This window comes from Zingiber officinale, chromosome 9B, assembly GCF_018446385.1.
Source record: "Zingiber officinale cultivar Zhangliang chromosome 9B, Zo_v1.1, whole genome shotgun sequence".
In the NCBI taxonomy this organism is placed as follows: Eukaryota; Viridiplantae; Streptophyta; class Magnoliopsida; order Zingiberales; family Zingiberaceae; genus Zingiber; species Zingiber officinale.
The window spans coordinates 35,589,367-35,609,929 of NC_056003.1; the positions used below are offsets into that span (position 1 = coordinate 35,589,367).

At 41.1% G+C, this 20,563-nt stretch overlaps 1 protein-coding gene and 1 non-coding gene across 2 annotated transcripts; one reads left to right on the plus strand and one right to left on the minus strand.

The window, feature by feature from the left end:
- The first annotated feature begins 221 nt into the window (after positions 1 to 221).
- Positions 222 to 3,146, plus strand: LOC122022931 (G-type lectin S-receptor-like serine/threonine-protein kinase At4g27290). Its single transcript, XM_042581035.1, has 7 exons — positions 222 to 1,524; positions 1,595 to 1,711; positions 1,805 to 1,944; positions 2,005 to 2,215; positions 2,289 to 2,526; positions 2,601 to 2,751; positions 2,838 to 3,146. The coding sequence occupies exons 1-7, from the start codon at positions 222 to 224 to the stop codon at positions 3,144 to 3,146; spliced, it is 2,469 nt and encodes an 822-aa protein (XP_042436969.1).
- Positions 3,147 to 15,906: 12,760 nt separating this feature from the next.
- On the minus strand, positions 15,907 to 16,012 carry LOC122025931. The gene has a single exon (XR_006123935.1). It is a non-coding gene; the product is annotated as a small nucleolar RNA R71 (small nucleolar RNA).
- Between the last annotated feature and the right edge of the window lie 4,551 nt (positions 16,013 to 20,563).

Below are 20,563 nucleotides of genomic sequence, written 5' to 3' on the forward strand. Positions count from 1 at the left end.
TATCTAAACAAAGTCAACGACTGAAGATCCACGCAAATGAGTCAATCTCAGTAAATATGCTATAGATGAACTCCTACTTGCAGCATCTATTAATTAATCCCTTTGACTATACTGTCCAAACAAAAGTCAACAACTGAAGATCTACGCAAATGAGTCCATCTCAGTAACCATGCTATAAATGAGCTCACACATTGCAGCATCTCCCTCGGAAATCGATCACGATGAAGAGCGCCGTTATTGTTTGCTTCCTCTGCTTGCTACTCTCTACTGCGTTTACTTCCCCCTCCAACGCCGGCGACACGTTAACGCCACGACGGCCCATCTCCGACGATGGAAGTACCTTGACCTCGGACGGCGGCAGATTCCAATTGGGCTTCTTTAGCCCCGTCGCCGGTTCCCCCGACCGCTACATCGGCATTTGGTACAACATCTCCGCCCGCACCGTCGTATGGGTCGCCAACCGCGGCAGACCGATCACCGGCCGCTCCGGACACCTCTCCATGTCGGAAAACGGAAGTCTCCTCCTCACCGACGGAAGAAGCTCCACCATCTACTGGTCCTCGAGCTCGCCGGCTTTGGTGGAACCCGAAGCGCGACTCCTGGACAGCGGCAACTTCGTCGTCATGGAGAACGGAAGCGACCCCAGCAGCTCAGCCGCGTGGCAGAGCTTCGACCACCCTACTGACACGCTCCTCCCAGGGATGAAGCTTGGGTGGAACCTCAGCACCGGACTGAACCGCAACCTCACCTCGTGGGCGACCTCCAGCGATCCGTCTCCAGGAGACTACGTGGCGGGCATCGACGTGGCCGGCGTACCCCAGCTGTGGGTGTGGTCCGGGACGCAGCAGATCTGGCGCGGCGGCCCGTGGAACGGCATCCGCTTCAGCGGCAGCCCGGCGATGAGGCCGGACAACGCCCTAACTCTGCATTACCAGTTCACATCAAACTCCGACGAGACCGTCTACTGGTTCTACCTGGAAAGCTCCACCCTCTTGTCGAGATTAGTCCTCAACGAAAGGGGCCTCCTCGAGCGATTCCTCTGGTACGACATCGGACAACTCTGGGTGTCCCTCGGCGCCTCGCCCAACGCCAGCAGGAACTCGTGCAACAAGCGAGTGTCCTCCTGCGGCGCCAACGGCGTCTGCAGCCCCCATGCGCCGACCTGCACGTGCCTCCAGGGGTTTCGCCCCAAGAATCGGCGAACCTGGGAAGACGGGTGCGAGAGAGAGCTCCCGGAGGCCGACTGCCGGAGCAGGACCGACACCTTTGTCATGATGAACAACACCAAGCTTCCGGACACGTCAAAGGCGACGGCAAACCGGAGCACGGCGAGTCTGGACATGTGCAGGGACTGGTGCTTGAGGAACTGCTCTTGCACTGCTTATGCCGCTTCTAACCTCAGCAGCAATGTCAGTGGATGCCTGATCTGGACATCGGACCTCTACGATCTCACGCTATACGACAACGAAGATCCAGGACAGGATCTCTATGTTCGACAAGTAGAATCAAGACCTTTGAACAAAGGTATTTCTTCAGTCCCTCCATTGCTTACCTTCCACTGTTCCTTTCAGTCTTTTATCTCTAGTTTTTTCAGGATTATCGACCAATTCTCTCCTCCGGAGAGCATCAGCATTGATCATTGTTTCAGTAGTTCTTGTGGCTTTTCTCCTTTCACTTTTGTCGTGCTGGATTTGGAGAAGGAAGAAGAGAAGTAAACATGACCACTTGTTCTTGTTTAATTGGTTTTATTTCAGTCTTTCAGGATGCGAAGATAACACTTATTTCATATTTTACATTATGATAGGTCTGTATTGTGATGAGGAAGAGACTGAAGGAAAGGACTTGGATTTGCCGTTATTTGATTTGAACACGATTGCTGAAGCGACTAACAACTTCTCGGTGAACAATAAGCTTGGCCAAGGGGGGTTTGGGCCTGTATATAAGGTATCATGTAGTTGAACAACTGTATGAATTGAGCATCAATTTGATTGACATGGATTACAGGGGAGGCTGGTTGAAGGACAAGAAATAGCTGTGAAAAGGCTATCCAAAACATCATCGCAAGGCGTCAACGAGTTTAAGAATGAGGTCATGCTGATTGCTAAGTTGCAACATCGAAATCTCGTTCGACTTCTTGGTTGCTGCATTCAAGGAGGAGAAAGGATCTTGGTCTATGAGTACATGCCCAATGGAAGCTTGGATGCTTTTCTATTTGGTTGGATTATACCTTCTGTTTTTCCCCCTCTCCTATTTGGTTCATATTAATGTTATTCCGAATTTGTATGCAGATGAAGCTAAAAGGGCATTGTTGGATTGGAAAAAGTGTCGAAACATTATACTTGGGATTGCTCGAGGACTTCTTTACCTTCATCAAGATTCTAGACTTAGAATTATTCATAGAGACCTAAAAGCTAGTAATGTTCTTCTTGACAAAGAAATGATGCCCAAAATATCAGATTTTGGTATGGCGAGGATTTTTGGAGGAGAGGATACAGAAGCAAACACGAGGAGAGTTGTTGGAACATAGTAAGTTCTTTCACTTTGATCATTGTCTAGATCATTTGAACATTTATTAATTATTTTTGCATTGATTGATATAGTGGTTACATGTCACCTGAATATGCAATGGATGGAATCTTTTCGGTTAAGTCGGATGTATTTAGTTTCGGAGTTTTGCTACTTGAGATCATAACCGGTAGGAAGAATCGAGGAGTTTATCACTCTACCCTACAATTAAATCTTCTTGGCCATGTATGTGTTGCAAATATTTTCTCAAGTAGCTAGAATTCGTTGTTTGATCAATACATATAAGTCTAACTTCGTTTTTTTCCCTTCAGATATGGAGTTTATGGAAAGAAGGTAAAGTTATGGAATTAGTTAACCAATCTATTGATCATTCATCGTCGGCAGCTGAGATTCTTCATTGCATAAAAATTGCTCTTTTATGTGTTCAAGAGCGACCCGGAGATAGACCGACAATGTATTTAGTATTGAAAATGTTAGATAATGATAATATTGTAGAAATTGAACCTAGTCAACCTGGATTCATCGACTTTAGAGGCCCCCTTGATCAGACTAATTCATCAATAAGAGAAGAAGATTTGTCACTCAACTATGCTTCTATGACAATGCCACAAGGTCGATAGAATGAAATACATTTTAGTAGTATGAAATGTAAATGTTTTAGACTCTTCAGGTTTAGTATATGTGAATTTTGTAGAAAAACTATGTTCCTAGTTCTATATAGTGAGCAACCTTACACTCTTATGTTCTCTTTTACTGTCTTATTATGTGGGTCTAAACATATGTCTAAAAATGTTTGCAAATACATTTTAGAAGACACTTGCTAAATGAAAGAGCTCTCGATTGATAGAACAATTCCAAGCAATGAATCGAGTGTTAGATTATATAATTAGAATTATTTATTTATAGCCTTGAGGGCAATTTAATCTTTTACCTTTTTAATTTAGAGTTTAGGTTTTCTAATAATTTATTATATAAGACTTTGTACTCTTTATTTTCTTACAACCTTTTTTTGGATTCATTAATAAAGATGACTACTTTTCTTTGGCATCAATTTCTACATGGTATCAGAGCCTTCATCTCTATGTTTTTGATAATTAGATTGAAGAACTATTAATTCAATATATTAGATTCATCAATCGTACAGTTTTGATTGAGTTTTTTTTTTTTTGTTTTCGCAATACTTGGTTTTGTTTGGTGTTCGGTTTTTCGTGAACATAATTTGTTCTATCATCATGAGTGATCACATAGAAGATTTGCTTCAATTGATCAGTGCCCGATTGGATGGAAAAAATTATTCATATTGAGGATAAGTTATGAAAAAAATTTTGTGAGGAAAATCTATGTGGGAATATGTTTTAGGTGTGCGAGTTCAACCTACGGACATTAATGCTGATCATTATGCAAAGTTGTTGAATGCTTGGGACACCGATAATGCGAAGATTATTACATGGATCAATAATTCTGTTACATACTCCATTGGTGCTCAGTTGGCCAAGTACGAGACAGTCAAAGAGGTTTGGGATCATCTGGCAAGATTATATACGCAGTCTAACTTTGCTAAACAATATCAATTAGAAGCAGATATACGTGCACTTCAGCAGCAAGATATGGGGATCCAAGATTTTTATTCTGTCATGTTGAAACTATGGGACCAGTTAGCACTCACAGAATCCTCAGAATTACGAGCATTCCCAGCTTATGTCACTCGTAGAGAAGAGTAACGTCTGGTCCAATTCTTGATGGCTCTTCGTGATGACTTTGAAGAATTGCGTGAAATAATTTTACATTATAGTCCTCTCCCTTCCGTTAATTCAATAGTACATGAATTGCTAGTTGAGGAGATTCGTCTTAAGTCTCAGGTTGATAAGAGGACTGTTACACCATTTACGCCATCTGTTTTTGCAGCACCACAGCAGTCTATGCCGCATAATCAAAGTAGGCCAACTTCGAAGGTTTCTAGTGATGAGTGTGCTTATTGCAAAGAAAAAGGGCATTGGAAGTCTCAGTGTCCATTATTGTTGAACAAAGGTAAACTACCGTAGCAACAAAAACGATCATCACAACAGCAATATCAGTAGCAACGACCTCAACAGCCACCATTGCTACATCAGAATGCTTCATGGAAATCTAGAAATCAACCACAACAGTTGCCAAATGAACTATCTCAGTTTAGTAATGTAGTTGTTGCCCCCTCTTTAGATCCTTATATGCTTGAGTAGTTTCAACAATTCCTTGCTTCACAGTCCTCTGCCATGTCTGCTTCTTCTCATATAGGTTTGTCATCCTCCAGTACATCAAGTATATCTTCCTTTTTATGGATCTTAGATTATAGAGCCTCTCATCATATGTCACCTAACTTATCATCTTTTATCTCCTTATCTTCTAATTCATCTTTATCAGTTATGACGGCTGATGGTACTCCAATGTCATTATTAGGTGTTGGTTTTGTTGTTACAACTTGCTTGTCTCTTCCTGATGTCTATTATATTCCTAGTCTAACACTTAATCTTATTTATGTTAGTCAATTGTCTAAGTCTGGATATTTAATATATTTTTCTTTGTCCAATTGTTATGTACAAGACCCGCGATCTCAGAAGGTGATTGGGATAGGCCGTAGACAAGGGGGACTCTATGTTTTGGATAAGCTTCAAGTACCAGATGCTGCAGCTTCTAGTGTCGATTTGTCATCTTTCTGATTGAGTCGTTCTTCTTTTGATTTTTACTTGTGGCATACTCGTCTAGTTCATATTTCAGCCTCTCGTTTACAATTTTTAGCTTCGTCTAGAGTATTAGGAACTTTAAAAAGTCATGATATTTCAGATTGTAGTGGTTGTAAACTAGTAACATTTTCTTCATTACCTTTTAATAAAAGTCTATTTTTTTCTCCTAATCATTTTGATCTTGTTCATTCTGATATATGAGGGTCTTCTCCTGTTACTACAAAAGGGGGATCAAGATATTATGTTTCTTTTATTGATGATTGCACTCATTATACTTGGGTTTATCTTATGAAACATAGATCTTATTATCTTACCATTTTCAATAACTTTAAAGCTCTTGTCAAAACTCAACATTCAACAGTTATCAAATATTTTCATTACACTTCCAATAATTTTTCTCATTTACTTGCATCAGAAGGTACTATACATCAAACCTCGTGTCGAGAAACACCTGAAAAAAATGGGATTGTAGAAAGAAAACATAGACATCTTGTTGAGACAGCCCATTCATTCTTATTGCCTGTAAATGTTCCTAGTATTTTTTGGGGAGAAGCAGTTCTTACTGCTACTCGTGTAATTAATAGGATTCCAACTTCTCATAATTCTGGTTTGTCTCATTTTCAAAAACTATATGGTCATGTTCCTGATTATTCCTCTTTACATATTTTTGGTTGTACCTGTTTTGTTCTCCGACCACATGTTGAGCGTGATAAGTTATCCTTTAAGTCTGCTTTGTGTGTCTTCCTTGTTATGGTGTTGGTCAAAAGGGATATCGTTGTTTTGATCCAGTTAGTAAAAAAATATATATATCTCATCATATTGTGTTTCTTGAGCATATTCCTTTCTTCTCCATACCTCTTCTATCACATGACATGACTTATGCAGATCTTATTCGCATTAATGCCTTCAGTACCGACACCGACAAAGCCTCCCTCACGGCTACTCTTCCATATGATGACTTCACTGAATCTGGTATTCTCGAGACATCTCCTCCATCTCCGCCTCCCCCTCCTATGACTATTCCTTCACCTCCAGAGATTGTGGACAATCCTATTCGTCGGTCTACACGTCCTCGTAAGTCTACTAAACTACCTGATTTTGCTTATTCTTGTTATTTTACTTCCTTTGCCTCTTTTGTTGCCTCTGTTCATCATCTTTACGAGCCTTTGTCTTATAGAGAAGTTGTTGGTAATTCTCTTTGGCAGATTGCTATGGACGAGGAATTAACTGCTCTACATCATACTCATACTTAAGATTTGGTACCTTTGCCACCAGGGAAACGTGTCATTGGTTTTTGTTGGATTTATAAGGCCAAAACTAAATATGATGGTTCTATCAAACGGTACAAAACTCATCTTATTGCTAAAGGTTACTCTCAAGAGTATGACATGGATTATGAGGAAACTTTTGCCCATGTTGCTAAAATGACCACTATTTGTATGTTAATTGTTGTTGCCTCTGTTCGCCAATGGAAGATATCTCAGATGGATGTAAAAAAAAATACTTTTTTGAATGTTGATCTTCAAGAAGAAGTGTATATGGTGCCTCCTCCTGGAGTTGCTGGTGAAGTTTGCAGGCTTCGTAAAGCTCTCTATGGACTCAAATAAGCACCACGTGCTTGGTTTTCCAAGTTCTCCATGGTGGTTACCTTGCTTGGTTTTCATCCCAGTAATCATGATTCAGCTTTATTTGTCAAGTGTACATGTGCAGGTCGTATACTTTTATCTTTATATGTGGATGATATGATAATTATTGATGATGATTTTGATGGAATTGAGCCTTTGAAGTTTGAATTAGCTCGTTGTTTCGCTATGAAAGACTTGGGTTTACTGCGCTATTTTCTGGGGATTGAGATCGCTTCTTCACTTAAAGGTTATCTCTTGTCTCAGTCAAAGTACATAGCTGATATATTTGAGTGTGCACGTCTCACTGACAACAGGGTAGTTGATATTCCCCTTGAGACTAATGTTAGGTACTCTCCATCAGATGATTCTCCTTCACCAGATCCTAACCTCTACTGTACAGTTGTGGGAAGCTTGGTTTATCTCACTATAGCTCATCCTGATATTGTGTATGTTCTACATGTAATTAGTGAGTTTGTCACTGCACCCACCATAGTTCATTGGGTTGTTGTTCTTCGCATTCTTCGGGGAACTCAGTTTCATAACCTCTTATTCCCTTCTACTTCCTTATTAGAGCTCTGTGCATACTCTGATGTTGATTGGGCTGGTGATCTTATGGATCGTAAGTTAACCACTGGCTTCTTTATTTTTCTTAGAGATTCTCTTATCTCTTAGAACAGTAAGAAACAAGATGTTATTTCTGTTGGAACTTTCGAGCCGCAAAAACTGCTTTTTGCGTTGTGGAAACCTCGAAGTCTTGCCACGGATCCGTGCGAAGATATATAAAATAAATCATGTACATGTTTCTAACCTAGATCTACCTTAGATCTACATGAACAAGAAGTGTTACCCTTGTTGCGAAGCCCTTTGTATATCCCGCTCGTCCAAAAGGTTACCGGATCTTGAGAGTGTCAAGTGTACACTCCTCTATACGTATCCACACGGACAAGAAAATGGAGAAAACATCTTAGAGTGTGCTAGCACCCCAAAGGAGTCACGAAAATGGAGGAGAGGGAGATCAAGAAAGAAGAGAGGAGGAAGAAGAAAGAGTTAATGCAACACTTAATTTGGCTGGCCACACATTGAGTGATATATACCTCCATGTAATACCAAGAGTCATGGCTCTTGGTCTTCCTCATGAGGTGGCACACAATGAGGTAGCTCTTGATGATGTGGAACACCATCATTGACCGGCCCATGCCAAGTCACAAATGAGGTGACATTTGGTCAAGTCAAACTTGACTCTTCATCTTCCCTCTCAAGTCAAGTCAAACTTGACCCATTTATCTCCCATGGTTGATCAAATCTAACCATTAATTCAAGTCAATTTGATTTAATGAATCTCTATTCATTAAATTAAATTGATTCAATGAGTCATAATGTAAATTAGACTCATTCAATACATGAATCAAATTGAGTCCAACTCAATTAGTCTAATTTGGATTACTCTTAATCCAATTTGGTTCATCATATGAACCTAATCCTCTTGGTCCATCATATGAACCTATTCTCCATCTAATTGCCCTTTGTGTGTGACCCTATAGGTTCTTGTAACGTTGGCAATGCTCCTAAGCCCATTAAGAGCATAAGTAATGAGCGGTATCTAACAACACATCATTACTATCCAAGTTACAAAAATGTTGAGATCTAACATCACCTTGTGACTACTAATTGTGACTCTCACAATATGTGACAATGTCCTTCTATCCTTGACATCTAAATTGATCAAATGAGGCATAGACCGTGTCATCCTCTAATCAATTTATATCTTGAACTCCAAGTAGACTCACTCTAATCAAATGAGCTCAATATCTCATATTGACTTATTTGGGCATGGTCATGCACTTAGTGATCTCACTCTATCAAGAATCATGATGTCTCTCCCGTCATATAGGAGGCATAGATCCTATGTACATCACTTATATCCCTCCGCATAATTTGTTACATACCCAGTAATCGCCTTTATAGTCCACCCAGTTACGGGTGACATTTGACGAAGCCAAAGTATGCAACTCCTTATGTAGGGAACCATGGTGACTTCAGGTCCAAGGACTGATAGTCATACTAATAGTCACATGAGAAAGTATATGACGCTCATATAACGATCCATGATACTTTCTCATGGCGGGCCATTCAGTATACATTCTCCAATGCATACCCATGTGTCAACTTGATATCTCTATATCCATGACTTGTGAGATCAAGTCATCGAGTTGACCTACATGCTAGTCTCATCGCATTAAAATTGTCCCTGAATGTTAATACTTGACTAGGAATGATTAAGAGTAGTGTTCTCTATATCATCTCACTATCGATTCAACCAATCGATTGATATAGATAAGAACCTTCTACTCAAGGACGCTATTATACTTAGTTATTTGGCACCAATATAAGTAAGTGTTGGGTTTTTCGGGCCGCGAAAACCGCTTTTTCGAGTCGCGGAAACCCCGAATCACCCTAGCCAACGGATCTCGTGCGAAGAATATAGAACAAAATTTACGAATACGAGTTTACAACTTAGATCTACTCCGAGACCTACATGAAGAAAGATTTATACCTTCGATGCGAAGCCCTTCGCAATCCCGCTTGTCCTCGGTTCGCCGGATCTCGAAAGTGTCAAAGTAGACACTTCTCTATGTGTATCCACACAAGCAAGAGATGGAGAAAAATCTCTAAGGATGTGCTAGCAACCTTAGAGATCAGTAGGGAGGAGAGGGAGAGCAAGAAGAAAAACTCAAGAGGAAGAAGAAGATGGAGTTACAACCACTTGAATGAAAAAATCAATTTTCATTCCCCCTAAAAGTGGCCGGCCACTTCAAGGCATGTAACCCCCATGGAATATCAAGAGTCAAGCCTCTTGATCTCCTCCATGAGATGACATTTGGTCAAATCAAACTTGACCAAATGAAGAAGCCTTGATGATGTGGCATTGGTCAAGTCAAAGTCAAGTCAAAACTTGACTCTTCATCTTCCTACTTAAGTCAAGTCAAACTTGACCACTTCTCTCCCTTGGTTGATCTAATCTAACCATTGGTTCAAGTCAATTTTAATTTAATGAATCTCTATTCATTGAATTAAATTAATTAAATGAGTCTAAGTCCAAATTAGACTCACTTAACACATGAACCAAATTGAGTCCAACTCAATTAGCCTACTTTGGATTACTTTTAATCCGATTTGGTTCATCATATGAACGTAATCATTTAGGTTCATCTAATGAACCTAATCTCCATCTAATTGTCCTTAGTGTGTGAGCCTATAGGTTCTTGTAACGTTGGCAATGCTCCTAAACCCATTTAGGAGCATAAGTAATGAGCGGTATCTAGCAACACATCATTACTACCCAAGTTATAAGAATGTTGAGATCCAACATCACCTTGTGACTACTAATTGTGACTCCTCACAAAATATGACAAGTGTCCTTCTATCCTAGACATTTAGATTGATCAATGTGAGGCATAGACCGTGTCATCCTCTAATCAATCTAAATCTTGAACTCCAAGTAGACTCACTCAATCAAATGAGCTCAATATCCTATATTGACTCATTTGGGCATGGCCATGCACTTCGTGGTCTCACTCTATCAAGAATATCAATGTCGCTCCCGTCATATAGGAGGGATAGATCACATCTATATCACTCACATCCTCTGCATAATTCGTTACATACCCAGTAATCGCCTTTATAGTCCACCCAGTTACGGGTGACGTTTGACGAAACCAAAGTACATAACTCCTTATGTAGTGATCCATGGTGACTTCAGGTCTAAGGACTAGTAGTCATACTAATAGCCACATGAGAAAGTATATGACACTCATATAACGATCCATGATACTTTCTCATGGCGGGTCATTCAGTATACATTCTCCAATGCATACCCATGTGTCAACTTGATATCTCTATATCCATGACTTGTGAGATCAAGTCATCGAGTTGACCTACATGCTAGTCTTATTGCATTAACATTATCCCTGAATGTTAATACATGACTAGGAATGATTAAGAGTAGTGTTCCCTATATCATCTCACTATCGGTTCAACTAACCGATTGATATAGGCGAGAACCGTCTGCTCAAGGACGTTATTATACTTAGTTTATTTGGCACCAATACAAGCAAGTATAATAACCAAAAACCAAATGCCTTTATTTATATAGAATATGATACAACAAGTCTAAAATATAATCATCAAATGATTGACTCTAGGGCTCTAGCTAACAATCTCCCACTAGCACTAGTGCCAATCAGTGTAGGCTCTAAGCCCCAATGACCTAGTGTGACCATCATGCTTCCTCTGTGCCAAAGCCTTGGTCAAGGGATCTGCGATGTTAGCCTCTGTAGGTACTCTGCAAATCTTCACATCTCCTCTCTCGATGATCTCTCGAATGAGATGGAAGCGCCGTAGTATGTGTTTGGTCCGCTGGTGTGAGCGAGGTTCCTTCGCCTGTGCTATAGCTCCATTGTTGTCACAATAGAGCTCAATGGGGTCAGCAATGCTAGGAACCACCCCAAGTTCAGTGATGAACTTGCGGATCCAAACTGCCTCCTTTGCTGCCTCTGATGCAGCAATGTACTCGGCTTCTGTTGTAGAATCAGCTACTGTATCCTGCTTCAAACTCTTCCAGCTGACAGCACAACCATTAATGCAAAATACGAACCCCGACTGCGATCTATAGTTATCTTGGTCGGTCTGGAAGCTAGCATCACTGTAACCCTTTACAGCTAGCTCATCATCGCCTCCATATATCAAGAAATATTCTTTAGTCCTTCTTAAGTACTTAAGAATATTCTTGACCGCTATCCAGTGACTTTCACCTAGATCTGACTGGTATTTGCTCGTCATGCTCAAAGCATACGAGATATCAGGTCGCGTACATAGCATGGCGTACATGATCGATCCTATGGCTGAGGCATAAGGGATCTGATCCATGCGGTCTCTCTCCTCTCTAGAAGAGGGACCTTGAGTCTTCGAAAGACTCACGCCATGTGACATCGGCAGAAATCCCTTTTTGGAGTTCTGCATGACAAACCGTAGGAGTACCTTGTCAATGTATGTACTCTGACTTAGGCCAAGCAATCTCTTAGATCTATCTCTATAGATCTGTATCCCTAGAATGCGGGATGCCTCACCTAAGTCCTTCATTGAGAAGCAACTCTCTAGCCAGGTCTTGACAGACTGAAGCATAGGGATGTCCTTCCCAATGAGTAGTATGTCATCCACATACAATATGAGGAAGACAACTATATCCCCTACAACCTTCTTGTAGACACAAGGCTCATCTTCCTTCTTGATGAAACCAAACTGTTTGATTGCATCATCGAATCGAAGATTCCAGCTCCGAGAAGCTTGCTTTAGTCCATAAATGGACCTATGCAGCTTGCATACTCTGCTAGTATGCTGTGGATCTACAAAACCCTCAGGTTGTGTCATGTACACATCCTCGAGTAGGTTTCCATTCAGAAACGCGGTTTTGACATCCATATGCCATATCTCATAGTCATGGTAGGATGCAATAGCAAGCATGATCCGAATGGACTTAAACATCGCTACTGGAGAAAAGGTTTCATCATAGTCAATACCATGAATCTGCTTGAAACCTTTAGCTACCAAGCGACCCTTATAGATAAGTCCATCCATGTCAGTCTTTCTCTTAAAGACCCACTTACACCCAATGGGTTTTACCCCTTCAGGTGGATCAACCAAAGTCCATACTTGGTTGGTGTACATGGATTCCATTTCGGATCTCATGGCTTCTAGCCATTTCTCGGAATCTGGTCTCATCACAGCTTCCTGATAGGTGGTAGGCTCATCCTCTATGAGCATAACGTCATCATGGTCAGACAAGAGAAATGAGTATCTCTCAGGCTGACGACGTACCCTATCAGACCTGCGAAGAGGTATGTCTACTTGAACTGGTTGTTGTTCCTCAACTCCTTGTGGAACAACATCATCCACAACACTTTGTGGTTCCAGTTCAATTTCCATCGAGGCATCAGTGCTATTGTTCGCATCTTGAACTTCTTCAAGATCGAACGCGCTCCCACTAGTCTTTTTAGAAATAAAGTCCCTTTCTAGAAAGACGCCAGCCTTTGCCACAACTACCTTGTGTTGACTGGGAATGTAGAAGTAATATCCCTTAGTTTCCTTGGGATATCCAATGAAAAAGTACTTGTCAGATTTGGGTCCTAATTTGTCTGAGACTTGACGTCGAACGTAAGCCTCACAACCCCAAATCCTCATAAAAGACACCTGGTCATCTCTCCCAGTCCATATCCTATATGGTGTCTTTATCACAGCCTTGGATGGAACTCGGTTGAGTATAAAAGCTGCCGTGTCAGAGCATAGCCCCAAAGGAATGTCGGAAGATCTGTGTGACTCATCATAGATCGCACCATATCTAATAGGGTACGATTCCTCCTTTCGGATACACCATTCCACTGTGGTGTTCCAGGAGGAGTGAGTTGGGATAGAATCCCACACTCAGCTAGGTAGTCACGAAACTCATGGCTAAGATATTCTCCACCTCGATCGGATCGAAGTATCTTAATACTCTTGCCAAGCTGGTTCTGTACTTCATTCTTGAATTCTTTGAACTTTTCAAAGGATTCAGACTTATGTGTCATCAAGTACACATAACTGATGTGCGTAGATTATATACTCTTTTATGCATGTTTTTACGCATATTTACATACTTTGAGCATGCTTGATCTATGCATTTGTATACTTCCAGCTTTCCTTTTAGCATATTTACTCTTTTGGTTCGGAGATCTGCTTTTTGTGCATTTACTGTACGCAGGAGTCGATTTGGTGAAGAATTTATATCTTTGGGCAAGCCTTGGAGGAAACAAAGGGAGAAAGCACCAGGCCGTGTACCTCACACGGCCCTGCATTGGTATGGAGCTCGGGCCGTGTGGGGTTTGGCACCAGCAGAAGAGAAAGATGACATGGCCGTGTGAACCTCACACGGCCGTGTCAAGATTTGAAGTCAACCAGAGCAGAAGCCTTACATGGCCGTGTGGATCTACACGGCCGTGTGAGACTTCCAGAGACCAAGCAAGGCGTGGCGTGTGCACCACTGCAGATTTCCGAGACCAAGTAGGTGTGGCGTGTGCACCACTGCAGTAGCATTCGAGCGAGAGGTTACGGCGTGTGGAGTCACTGCAGTGCGGTGGCGGAGAGGGCTGGACATGGCCGTGTGAATCTCACAGGGTCACGGGGCCGTGTGGCGCCCGGTTCCCTCCTCTATTTAAACTCTTCTTCATGAATTGAAAAGGGATCTCTCCCCCTTTGGGAGAAAGCAAGATTTGGTGGTTTCCTCCCATTCTTGGGAGGATTTCTGGGCGATTCTAAGGGAGATCTCGACGATTTCGACTCCGGAGCGAGGATTGGATCCGAAGACAAGACTTCTTCGTAGATAAGCTTTCTCTTTCCCCCTCTTCTTGTTTTCTTGGATTGGGGATTCAAAGAATGCTTGTAATTTCTATTTCTTCGGATTTTCTTCCTCGATTCATGGAGTAGATCTTGTGTTCTAGGATTAAGGGAGTATTTGTAAGATGGATTGATGTAATCTCTTATGGATTTGCCATTTTCTTGTTTCAATGACATTATCTTGCTTGTATCAATTAGATCTTGAATGATTGATGGTGGTTTGTGCTTAATTCTCATTCTTGATTGATTGTTTGGATATCTTATGGACTTGGTAAGGATAAACTCTCACTCGATCATCCGAGGGATCCACGTGACAGGTGCAAGCCCGTGTAAGGACGTTTGAGAGATAATCTTGAAGAGGAAATAGGGATATTCAAGAGAGTAGGATGGATTCTATGATTAGCTTCTTGTATCTTTATAGATTAATAAGGTGTGGGCTTCTATGTTGATATCCGAGGAAGACATAGTAATAGGTGCGCTTCTGTGTAAGGACAACGTAGGTTCATGTCTAATTAATCCTATTTAGATACATTTCTCAGTCCTTAGCCGGTTGTCTATTGCAAGAGGGAACCGACAACTTTCTACATTCTTGGCAATTGAGGAATAAGAATTGGTGAACCATTTACATCCAAGAAATCTTACAAAGAAACCGAAACTCCTAGAATCTCCCTTTATCATAACCCAAAACACTAAACTCTTGTTTGTTGATCTTTAATATTAGATTTGCTTACCTTTACTTTGCTTTTGAAACGATTGGATAGTTGTTTAGCTAATTCGTATTGAGACATTTCTAGTGCTTATTCCAGTCCCTGTGGATACGATAATCTTTTATATTACTTGCGACATTTCCGTACACTTGTGGAGCGTAACAAGTTTTTGGCGCCGTTGCCGGGGACTGCGCTATAACATTAGGAATTATCAATTGAGCTAGACTAAACATAACATTTGTTTTCCTTTCATATTGCATAGTTGTAACTAATCATTAGATTTCTGTTTTTTTTTTTACTTTCTTGTATAACTTTTACTTCTTGCTAATTCTTTGTGTACAAACTCGATTCTGCATTTTTGATTCTTCTATTTTCCTTTTTGTGTCGAATTGCTATCTGCTATCTTGTTCTTGTGTATGCGAAGATCTAACTTTGCAGGGGAATTCTTTCCTTTTGACCCTGAGATTGATAGAACTTTCCATAAAAGAAGAATTCTGCAAAGGCAAATTGAAGAACAGGAACATTTGAACATGGCAAATAGACCACTCAAGGACTATGCAGCACCCTATGCAAGAGGTTTCTGATCTAGTATTTCAAGACCTTCAGTGGAGGCTAATAACTTTGAGATCAAACCCGCAATCATATCTATGGTGCAGCAGAACCAATTTGGTGGAGGACCTCATGAAGACCCCAATCAACATTTAGAGGTCTTTTATGAAATATGTGGGACCATGAAAATGAATGGAGTTCCTTCAGATGTAGTTAGATTACTGTTATTTGGGTTTTCTCTAAGAGATAGGGCAAAGCAATGGCTGAATTCTTTGGCCCCTAATAGCATCACCACTTGGGAGCAGTGCGAGCAACAATTTCTTGATAAGTTCTACCCACCAAGCAAAACAGCTCATATGAGGAATTTAATTGCAAGCTTCAAGCAAACTGACTCAGAATCTCTTTTTGAAGCATGGGATAGATATAATAGTATGCTCAGACAATGCCCACATCATGGGTTGGAAAGATGGTTAGTGTTGCACACTTTTTATAATGGTATCAATTATCATACCAAAGTGTCCCTTGATTCAGCTGCTGGAGGGGCACTTATGAATAAAAGTTTAGATGAAGCCGAAGAAATCATTGAAAGTGTAGCACAAAATCATCATCAATGGGCAAATGAAAGAAGTGGTGGCTACTCCTCTGTAAACCCAACAATTAAAGCATCAGGGAAGTTTGATGTAGATGCAGTTACTCTTTTGTCTGCAAAATTGGATGCTCTTACAAAGAAATTTGAGAACATGGGGACTAGTGCTAATATGGTCAATGCTATTAGTACATCTTGTGAAGTATGTGGGAGTTCAAAGCATTCAAATGACTCATGTCCATTGGGAGCTATCACTGCACAAATCAATCAACTAGAACAATGCGATGCAATCATGAGCTACAATCAAAGGCAGAACAACCCATACTCAAATACTTATAACCCTGGATGGAAGAGTCATCCAAATTTTTCTTACAGAAACAATCAAGATCAAGGACCATCTATGGGGGCAAGACCAAATTTTCAAGCTGGGCAACAAAATTTTCAACATTTATCTTCTCAAGGCTTACCAAAGTCAAATGTTGAAAAGATGCTTGAAGAAATTATCTCAAATCAGAATGAAATGAAGCGAGATTTAGCAAAGCTCATTCAGAGAATGGATAATTCTGAAAAGCATCAAAAGATCCAGGACAGTCAAATTGCCCAACTAGCTTCCTCATCATCCAGAGCACCAGGACAGCTTCCAGGAAAACCTGATGTGAATCCTATGGAGCATTGTAATAGGATTGAGCTTAGGAACGGACGGACCTTGGGAGACTCCCAAGTGACTGCTTCAAAAGGGAAACAAAAAGAAGAAGAGCTCTCTCCTCCTATACCAAATCAGATTCAAGCTAATGAGGAGAGTACCATTGAGGTTGAAGAGACTCTTCCACTGAACCATCAGAGCAAAGCTGTCCCTTTTCCTCAGAGACTTACAATGCTTAAGAAGGATGAAGAATTTGGCAAGTTCCTAGAAAAAGTTAAGGAAATTTGTGTAGAGGTACCTCTTATTGACGCCATTCTACAAATGCCTAGATTTGCCAAATTCCTGAAGGATCTCATGTCAAATAAGAGAAGAAGAGGAGAGGTCGAGACCATTGCGCTTAGTGAGGAATGTAGTGCTATTTTTGAGAAGAACACTTCTCCAAAACTGAAGGACCCAGGGAGCTTTTATATTCCTTGCAACATAGGGAAGGAATTTTTTGAAAAAGCTTTTTGTGATTTGGGGGCGAGTGTTAGCCTCATTCCCTATTCAATTTGTAATAAATTAGGTCTCAAAAACATTAAACTTACTACCATGACACTTCAACTTGCCGATCATTCCTGCAGGTACCCTTTGGGTATTATAGAGGATGTGCCGGTAGAGGTGGATGGGAATGTAATTCCCACAGATTTTGTCGTGTTGGACATGGAAGAGGACCCTAGGATTCCTATCATATTAGGAAGACCTTTCCTTGCTACAGCTGGAGCTATAATTGATGTCAAAAATCATAAGCTTTCTTTGGTAATTGGTAAGGAAAAGTTGGAATATGATTTATCTAATATCTCTAACCATGTCTCGTCTCTTTTAAATGCTTGTAGCAGGACAAGCATTTATAAACTTGAGGAATGGAATTTCCATCCTCATGGAAGGCCACCAAATGAAGGAGACAATGTGGTGGAAGATGTTGGGAGAAGATCTCCCAACGGAAACGAAAAGTATATCTGTCCTCCAAGGGCGAGGAAAAGGAGCGAATGATTAAGTTTGGTCGAGCTAAAGACCTTAAACAAGCGCTTCTTGGGAGGCAACCCAAGGGTTCTTTTAGTTAGTTTTGATTTGTGTTGTAATTTCTTTTAGTTTGATGCATTCTTTTGATTCTGTTTTCAGGTTAGGTGCAAAACAGAGTCGGGCCGTGTGCTATACACGGCCAGGCAAAGGTTGCAGAGAAGGAAAGTGTTTGGGCCGTGTCATCCAGACACGGCCGTGTGGGATCTCCCGAGAGGAAAAAGGAATAGGCCGTGTCATAGACACGGCCGTGCAAAGAATCCCGAGAGGAAAGATGGAGAGGCCGTGTCCCAGACACGGCCGTGCGAGGAATCCAGAGAAGGAGGAGGGGGAGGCCGTGTGGATCTACACGGCCCGTGCAAAGAATCCCGAGAGGAAAGATGGGGAGGCCGTGTAGATCTACACGGCCCGTGTAGATCTACACGGCCCGTGTAGATCTACACGGCCCGTGTAGGAGAACTATTAAAGTTTACCTCCTACCTCACACGGCCAGATCTTGGCCGTGTTCCGCACACCCCCAACTCTCCAAAACATATCTTTCTCTCCCAATTTCTTAAAAACTCCTCTCTAATCTCTCAAGATCTCTTAGATCCGATTCTCCTCCTCTCTAAGACTTGGACTTTTTATTCTCTTAACCTAAGATCTTTTGTTCTTTGAAGTTTTGTTCTTTGAAGTTCCACAACTCTAAATAATTCTTCCCCTATCTAAACTCATCAAGATGTCCAATATTTTGAAGAGATTACGCAAAGGAGGTGGTGGATCTAGTGGAGACAAAGAGAAGGAGCCATCAAGAGACAAAGGAAAACAACCAGTGAAGGGCAAAGGCAAAAGGACTTCACGCAACGAAGGTAATGACAATGAATTCAATATTGTGTTCAGAAATGATGATCAAATAACTAGATTTGCAATTCTTGTCAATAGAAAGATAGTGTGTACTAGATATATGGACCCAACTGTTCTTGATATGCTTGGAATTAGGGAAGATGTAGATTTGATGATTGGGTTTTTGGATTGGAGTGATATTATGTACACACATTTGCCTACATATCCTCGTCTTGTTTTGGAATTTTTAAGTTCATTGGATGTCCATTTTACTAATGAAGATGATTATTTTGGAAAAATCTCTTTTAGATTAATGAATTAAGAATTTCTATGGGCATTTAGTGACTTTGATTCTTGTTTTGGAATAACCACCGGAAGCCCTCGTAGGTTTGATCCAAGGTTTAATTGGAATCATTTTTGGAATGCAATAACTGGGTTAGATCAACCTTATGAGCCTTCAAGAGCTAAAACCTCCCATATGCAAAACCTCATCTTTAGGTATCTACATAGAGTCATGAGTAAAACTATTTTTGGTAGGGGAGAGAGTGATGGAGTGGTTAAGAAGATAGAGCTTTATGCTTTATGGGCTATGCTTTATAAGGTTGAATTTGACTCTGGTTTTCATGTAACGACCCAACTCCTGGGTACTAGGCTGTGAGCCGGATCGCTACATTAACTACTGGAACTACTGTGCCGTACTGTGCGGAAAACTAGGTAAAATAAAAATTTCACTAACTGACTCTATTAATCTGATAACTGATGCACCCATGCTGTTATAAGGAAGGATTCAAGACCCTTTCCGGTTGGTGTACATGTGCTAAGGAGAATGCTTGACCTCCCATCGGAGCTAGGAACTCAAACTAACTTCCCAGCTAGCTGCTGATCGATCCACGGATCGATCAATCTTACTGCGATTACATGCCTGATCGGTCTGGAACGATCCGGAGGGTCGGATCGGCGATCCGATCGGTGTGTCTGGATCGGTGCAGACCGATCCGGGCACTGAGGCGCCGAGATGCCTCTTGTTCAATCTTTGGATCGGTCGGTGACCGATCCATGCACTAAATTTCCTCAGGCTCTTGTATCGATCGGTCGGTGGCCGATCCGGGAGGATCTGATAACATCTTATCTCGGATCGGTCGGTGGCCGATCCTGACTTCGAGACCACGATCGGTCAGGGCACCGATCGATGTCGATTTCACTCGAGAGTTACGATTTGACTTTGGCGTGCAAAACATCACACAATAGTTCTAAAACAATGAAGATACATTCTAGCATATAAGTACTAATGTTCTAAACATGATAAGCTAACAAAACATAGTTATTAAGCTAGAACAATTAGTAACAAGACTAAGTATCAAACTAGACATGATAAGTGCTAAACTGAAATAAAAACGTATAGATCCCAAGGATCTTTATTCCAGACCCCTTGCACACACACATCATCATAGCATCGCCCTCCAGCCTCCGCTAATCCACTTTTCTCTTACCGGTATCTGCAGTATAAGAAAAGTAGTATCTGTAAGCCAATAAGCTTAGTAAGAAACCATCTACCTCACAAAAACATGCAACGATGCGATTATGTTTTTAAAACATGCAGTTTGAAACTAAACTGAGCATGCAAGCATGGCATGGCATGGTATCACACAAAGCATGGCATAACATATAAACCGAACATGACATATTTATAACTGAGCATGGAACTAACTAGTCATGCATATATCTACACGAACTCAAATCATGTAAACTGAACCTGAATGAATGAACGCTAAATTTGTGTTCTCATCATTGGTTTCAAATTTGAAAACTATACATATAGTAGATGAAAATACTAAACATCTGTTGGGCCCTGCAACTGTACTTACTATGCGCGCATCCCTACGAGACCCGGGATTGCAAGT

Excerpts from the sequence above, each read along its gene's own strand:
- LOC122022931 (XM_042581035.1), top strand. The coding sequence starts at position 222 with ATGAAGAGCGCCGTTATTGTTTGCTTCCTCTGCTTGCTACTCTCTACT. Across the intron at positions 1,712-1,804 it reads TTGGAGAAGGAAGAAGAGAA|GTCTGTATTGTGATGAGGAA; the intron begins GTAAACATGACC and ends ACATTATGATAG. Across the intron at positions 2,216-2,288 it reads CTTGGATGCTTTTCTATTTG|ATGAAGCTAAAAGGGCATTG; the intron begins GTTGGATTATAC and ends ATTTGTATGCAG.